At 44.8% G+C, this 7,537-nt stretch overlaps 1 protein-coding gene across 1 annotated transcript; it reads left to right on the forward strand.

Annotated features, from left to right (window-relative positions):
* Positions 1-522: 522 nt before the first annotated feature.
* LOC128303694 (zinc finger CCHC domain-containing protein 8 homolog) lies at positions 523-2,816 on the forward strand. The gene is made up of 2 exons (XM_053040740.1): positions 523-1,789; positions 1,866-2,816. Exons 1-2 carry the CDS (start codon positions 530-532, stop codon positions 2,463-2,465), a joined length of 1,860 nt encoding a protein of 619 aa, XP_052896700.1. The 5' UTR covers positions 523-529; the 3' UTR covers positions 2,466-2,816.
* The last annotated feature ends 4,721 nt before the right edge of the window (positions 2,817-7,537 follow it).

Consider the following 7,537-nt stretch of genomic DNA (forward strand, 5'->3'; position numbering starts at 1 on the left):
AAAGGAATAATTTTTCCAATAAATTATTGGAATGATAGTTTTTTACATGATAGCTTCATGATAGTTTTTTACATAAATTAAATAACAAATGAATGAAACAAGATATTTTGTGACGTTAATTTACGTTAAATGTACGTTAATCGTACGTTTGATCGTTATTTTGATTTGGGTCTGTGGTTTTAATTAGAGAGAGCGTATTTTATTTTATGCTGTCATCATGTGGTACATAAACCATCAAAATCATCATCATGGTTGAAGTCGTTGAAGTAAAATTAAATAAATGGATTTGAAAATAGTTTCGTTCGAAATACCGTGCTGTTTGAAAAAATTAATCTCGTTCGATTTGAAACCATGTTCGAACACAATGACTCCGGGTTCGAACGCTCCGGAGAAGAACGACTGTTCCGACAAGCGGGAAACGTCAACGTACTGTCAATTTCTTAAAATGGTAAACAATAGGAGTCTGAATTTCTAGAGAAACAGTTTGGCGGTGTCTTGTGGAAAGAATTATTGAAGCTACATTTTTACCATGAACGAAAATTCAAATAGCCTGCATTCTAGTTCAAAAGGGCGAGGAATTGAAAACGACAGCGACATCGAGTTTGTCGAAACAAACGTTTCAGTAGTTTGTATTGATGACGATAATGTAGACCTGACGAACTCCGAAACAAGCGGTAACGCACCGCTCGTAAAGATTCACTTCAAAACGCACGAAGTGTATCAGAAGCTACAAAAAGCAATATCAACTGCATTACAAGCAGTCTTTCAAGAACACCTACCGAACCAACCGGTTACGATAAAGCCGGGTAAAGATGGCTGCTCGATGGAGATTAATGAAACGATTGCACCGGCGGACACGGACGCTGTCGACTCGCTGTTCGTCATTGACTCCACACCCATGAAGAATAAAAAGAACGATGGTCCGATACCGAGTTACAAAAAATCGCTAAACAAAGTATACGATGGGCAGACACCGCCAACAGCTTCCAGCTCCCTATCGAAGCGGCCAAAAGCGAAGCAAACCTGCTGGAACTGTGAGGGTGAGCATGCACTGAAAGACTGCAAGGAGCCACGAAATTATACGCGGATCCGCCAGAAGAAGGAAGAGTTTCAGAAAAAGACCGATCGCTACCACGTAGACCAGGAACAGCGGTACGGGCATTTTGTGCCCGGCACATTAAGCTTGGAGCTGCGTAACGCTCTTGGTCTAGGGCCCCGCGATCTTCCACTGCACGTGTACAAGATGCGCGTGTATGGTTATCCGCCGGGATGGCATGAGGATGCAAAAATTACACATTCCGGTTTGCAGCTGTTCGGCTCGAACGGTGACGCCGTGCAGGACTCGGATGACAGCGATGGCGAGGTGGACAATGCGCGTATGAAGTACGATGTGCGCAAAATAATTGCCTATCCCGGGTTTAATGAGCCACCCCCTACGGAGATGTTTGACGATTCCAAGTTCTTCAATATGCCACCTTACACCGAAGAATTAGGACGCGACAACATGATTCGTCGTCTAGAGGGCACGTTGGTCGGAGGCTACCGTAGAAAGAAAATGAAGCTATCGGTCGAACCGGGCGCGGAAAGTGTTAATGATTGTACCGCAAACACGGAAATCATCGACATGGATGCGATGGAAGGTAGTCCTGAAATTCCGCCGGAAGTTCCGAAACAGGAAGAGCTAGAGGATGGGGAACTATCGTCTGACAATGAATCAAATCAGCGAACGGCTGCCGTGGACGAAAGTGTCATTTTGGTGGAGAATCCTGTGGAGGTGATCACATTGGATGTTAGTATTGTAATGCTTTTCATAAGAAATAGCACAACAATCTTGTCAATTTGTTAACTGTTTCTTTACCTCACAGGATACACAACCACCCGTTCCGGAACCCGCCCCTCCATCGCCCACTTTGGCCGATTTGCAGGAAAAACAGAATCGACTTGTGGAAGAGTTGGCTAACAGTTCCACTGCAACCGAAGACTGTTCCTTTATGAATGACATACTGCTGGCGGAGAGACTCGCGACTGAAGCAAATACCTCGATGGACACGTTATCCGTCCCGATGGAGCCACCGTGTGCATCATCTATGCTTCCACCACCGGTACCTCCATCGAAGCCACCGTCTCCACCGAACGGTAGCACACCCACATCTGGGCCATCGGAACGACCGCCCGAACCGGAAACGTTTGATCTCGGCGAGATAGCGATGAACAAAGTACCGTACATTGACGAACCAGCGAACGTAGGCTTGAAGCGAATGTCACTTGGTACTCCGATTCTGAGTGCGTTCACACCGTACAGTACGTTACCGAGCGGAGAAGCGTTTTCGAAAGGTGTTAGCGATGTGATACATTTCGAGAATTTACCCAACTCGACGGGCAAATACAAGCAGATGAAATCCCTCCTGTCGGATGTTCGGGTTAAGATGCACCACCATTTGCGTGAGACGGAGGATGGAAGTTAGGACGAAAAGGCCGAGAGATTTACAGAATGTAAGTCCAGATGATTTGCATTTACAGTTTAGCAGGGGATAGCTTTAAAGGAGTACTGTTTAAACTATCAGAAACAGTTTTTAGGCCCATTTACACGAAAAGAAGTATTCTTGATCTATTTTCGAGTTAGCGACTCTTCTTCGAGCAGGAAATAATATCCAGCAGCTCCCTGGACATAATACGGTTCGTTAATGCCACATTACCAGATTTACACGTTTGCAAGCAATATTTACAAAAGGATTGCGAACCTTTTTGTCTTTTTACTTAACGATGTTTTGACATACGATTTATCTATTATATGCATTAGAAAGGACTTGACCGTACTTGCGAATTTACCCTGTGTTTATTATTTTGCATTTCGAACCTTTCAGAATCCACCTGTACGTTGAACTTTTTCTTTAGTATGACAAATCTTGTAAAAAAATAGCTTCTATTCGAAGCTAATTAAGTACAATTGATATGGTAAATATTACGAAGTTTCTATAATGATTACATGCTTTAGTATTATAGTAGTTTGAGTTATTTGGTTTTAATGCATTTAGATGAATTTATATCACTGTTGTAAAAAAACATCCCTCTATTTCGGTAGTCGTTTTGGGCTGTGCTGTTTCCTTATCCTTCCTTTCCTATTGTTTGTTATTGCAGAGCGAAGCCTTCAAATTGGAATTGCGAAGTAATTTCTTTGAATTGTCAGCAACCAGTGTGCAGTGTGCGGGATTCATGGATCGCGAACCAGTTTATCGTAATCGGATTACAATCAGAAGACTCAATGCGTCCTCATCAAAATACATACGTTTGCCATACTGCGCGGTCGTCTTCTATTGCTTGGATTGCTTTGTAATTACCTGTTTTCCTATAGGCGATCTACATGATTTCGAGAGTTGGATCTTATCGTTTCTTTTGGTGTAAAACCTATTCATGAGGTTAGGTTCTCCATGATCGGCCGGTTGAGATTGTTTTTCATCTTATTGTATGTTGTGTATAACATTATTCTACGTCTAGAGCTTAAATTATAGAACAAAACATATTTAACATCCAGTATCACCTACAGTTAAGCTGAGCATTCATTGTAGTCTCTTTGAAGATGAAGTTAACCTTAAAATACCTCTTGTTCACCAAGATCCCCGTTTGGACATTAAAACCTCAGAAAGTCTTGAGCCGTAGGAAGGTCTTCTCGTTTCTGACTTATCTTGAGACTATTTATTCGTAGTTGATAATGGTCAAGCTGGCGTATAGAGGTTTTATTCGCAAGGGTGATAGTGAGTAGCCATAATTTCTGTGCATGTGAATGTGGATGAGAATGTTGTACATCAAGGATCTCTGTATTACACCTGCCACCATTAATGTTGTCAATATTTACTATTTTTGTGTCGTGATACTTGAGTAAGCACAACGACCAGATGCGTCCAATACGACAACAAGCCAGATATGTTTGCTACAGCGGAATTTTGCTCGAAGTTGTTAAATATATTTTTGGAGCTCATCGAGCTCTGCTGTGAGTTGATCTTTATAAAAACTTAGATAGGTCTTTGCACGGACATAATAGATTGCGTTATATATACTCTAGTGTGTAAGGAGTTAAACATCTATAAAATTTATTTGGTTCTAAGTCCCCTGAGCTCGCATGAATTAGATACTTGATAGCGCCAAGATTGCACTAGACACTAAATCTAACAGATCAGTCCCAATGTGCATCATGTTGTTGCAGACTGTCTCCCAGATATTGATTGTACATCTTAACATCTTTGGAATTGTATGACATGGTCACAATGGTTGAAACTTCGGATGTCGGAATCAAACGTAGAACTGAATTTCGATAAACCACTTTTGAACTTCTATGAAGTGTGGTTCTATGGCATGGTTCTACCAAGTTTCTCGAGGATCATTGATGGTTCCCATCTTCCATGGCTGCTTTGTTGAAGTTATTGAGATTTACTTTGTCTTGTCTGCCTATTTGAACGACCTCAGAACATAAAAGTCTACCCAATATCGTATCTTCTCCTGTTCTCCCGGTTAAATGGCTTGTAGATATAGAGCGTTAAACTTTGCAAGTGAATTATAGTAATTAAAATTGTTTCTTCTAGAAGAATATAGCATTCTACAAGATCTAGAATTTGAGACTCGAGCTGAGCTTGGTTGCCAAAGCCGGATACAATCTCTTCTCGCTTCTCAAGATATTTCGAAAGTTTGAAGGAATATTACCCAAGTTCCTAATCTGGTTACATGCAGCTCAAACGAAGATTCCAGTGAAAGTTCCCGCTATTGCCAGCAAGTCCACGCCATCTACTAGTCCGCTTAGAAGATTTAACCTAGAACAGGCAAACAAATTCACGGAAGAGGTGATGACAACGCGAAGGTGATGAGTTACTCCAAGATAATATTGAGGAAAACGGATAATGAGCGATTCATTATATCACCAATTACCGTAAACGGAAAAAGGAATTAGTGAGCGCAATTAAAAGTTCAGTTTGTGGGAGTTTGTAAAATTGAAACGTACGCGCTGTAAAGTGAAAGTGAGCTAAAATTATGTAAATTTTGTTAATAAGCTGCCCATAATAAGCCATTACGTACGTTTCGAAAATGTTTCGGGCATCATCCATCCCGGCGCTAGTTGTATCGTGCGTGGGGATCTCGATAGGATCGTCCATTCCAGTTTCAAAAGTTTACCGCCAGACGCAGTTAATGAAACGAAATCATCACAACACTTTGTTATCTTCCATCGTTCCAGGAGCCGCGCTAAGACGACGCACGCTGCCGAACGGTGTTTGACCATTTGCTGCATTTGGTGGCTCATCCAGCCCCCGTCGGGGTCTCGCCGGGATGCTCAGCTGGCGTTGTCTAATGTGTACTTTGAATATTATATTTATTACCTCTCGCATTGCAATGAAATTGTCGTCCTCGATGGGGTAGTAATAATTTTAATAAGAGATAAAATATAATTTCACAAGCGCAGTAGGCGTTGGTTGGGGACGGGATGAGATGAAACGGCTGACGGACTGCCTGAAACGGTTAGGTGTGTTCGGAACCTTGCCAACTAACCAGGTGGTGTAGCAAACCTAGGGAATATCAACAAACAACAGGGTAGCCGTAAAACTTTGGTCGAAGCTTTCGCCTCGCCCGTCGTCAGGTGGTTTCCACCGCCATGCCCGGGAACCGGACCCCGGGGGAGGGGTGCGGGATGCGTTTGACTTGGTGGTGGAGAATTTATGTTGCGAAGGGATTAAATTTTACGCTCCGTGAATACTAAAGAATAATTAATGACCGCACCACCACGCTGACGATGGGGAGATTGGTTGATGCCGATGCCATCCGGGTGCTTCCGGTGCTTTTGGCTCGGCTGTCGTCAACACAATAATGCACGAGCCCGCGTTGACTGGAAATGGGTGGAAAATTAGCCGTAACTGCGACTATCCGTCCTCTCGTCTCCTCTGGCAGCCTCATAAAACGCTCACAAAAAATGACTTACCCATCGAATGGCCACGGTATTTTGTTGCACATTCGGTCTCGTGTTGCTCGTGTTTGCTGGGGTGTACACCTAACCGGGGGAGGGCGACACAATCTTGCAAACGCAAACGGCGAACCAACGGGGAACTCAATTCATTCTCCCATTCATCGCTCCAACGCTGGGCTGGTTTCGCCGGTTACAGCGGGCGAAACAGGGCGAGAATAATGTTCGGGGGCAATGTTTTACCTCCACAAGCTAATCCTTCCTAGCTGGCGCGGGTGCTGCTGGGACCTCTCAGTGGATCCCACTGACAGAGGCATTAGCGTGTTAACACGCTGCACGTGGACAGAGGACACGCACAGAAACAAATGCTCTTTTAATTCCGTGGCGGGAATAATCAGGGCGGGGATAAATCTCTGGGCTAGTGGGCTAGCCCTTTTTGTCTTCCGGCGCTCGGTTGGCCGGTGGCGAATTGATTCTTTGGCGTGCGAAAAGCGACGTTTGGCAGACCTCGAACTCGCTTGGGGGGGCTTGGGGGTGTGTTGTCTGAGTGGCTCGAATTTACTAGGTTGTATTGGCATAAATTCCGATTTAAATTATTTATTGCCACCCGTTGTTTTCCTTCTCACACCCCCCTCCGATTTCCCCCCTTTTTGGTTGTCTTTGTCGCGACAAGAAGGGAGAGAGAGAGAGAGCCTTGCGTTGTTTGGTGCGTGTGGCATCGAATAGAAACCCATTAGTTTGGAGCCTGGGCCCAGCCTGGTCGTATTTAATGCTGGAGTTGGGAGTGAGCCACCCCCATCCCCCACCCCCCAATATTACTAACGATTGGCCATGGTTGGTCTTTTGATTGCGGAGAGTTGGTCGCATCGGTTTGCCTGTGTCGCACTTTGTCGGTGGATTTTTGGTGGAGCTTGAGTAATGATGCCACTGCCCAACCGGCGGCACCCATCGATACGGCCTGTGTTCCTGTCGGGTATCTGCGGGTCCAAAGAAATGTGATACTGCGACTGTCGTCGTCGTCGTCATTGGCGTTGGCGTTGTTGTTGATGATCCTATTTACAAACGCCAAACCGAATTTCTGTGCCACGGCGTACGGAACACGCAGCGTGGGGTACGGAAGGGACCCGCTATTTATTAGACCAAGTACCGAAGAAAACGCAACAAAACAAAAACCAACCACCCGCCCGGAAACGCCGGACGCACGTTTGCGTTTTGGTCGGTGCGTGGCGCCCGGGACGGCTCGATAATATTTGTCTCGAGCAATTTGGGCAATTGAGCTAACCGCACACGGGCGGGCAGAAAGGCGGTTGGACGGAACCAGGGGGCGAGACATTGCAAACAAAAGCCGCGTTAAAGATTTATGCAGTACTTTATCATCGTGGCAATGCTTATTTCGTTCCGCTGGCTGATTACGAGTGGTGAAATCATTTTTGGGTGGCGTGCCCCACGCATCGAAGGTCCCACTGACGGGTTGTTTGGGGGGGTGACTTTTCAAAAGCGTGTGCAAGTGATAGAGTTGTAAAAGCGAACGGTTTCCACCACCACCACAACCGCACCGTCGATAAATGGCGGGAGCGTTTCGTTATTAGAAACTGT

Source organism: Anopheles moucheti, chromosome 3 (assembly GCF_943734755.1).
Source record: "Anopheles moucheti chromosome 3, idAnoMoucSN_F20_07, whole genome shotgun sequence".
NCBI classification, from domain to species: Eukaryota; Metazoa; Arthropoda; class Insecta; order Diptera; family Culicidae; genus Anopheles; species Anopheles moucheti.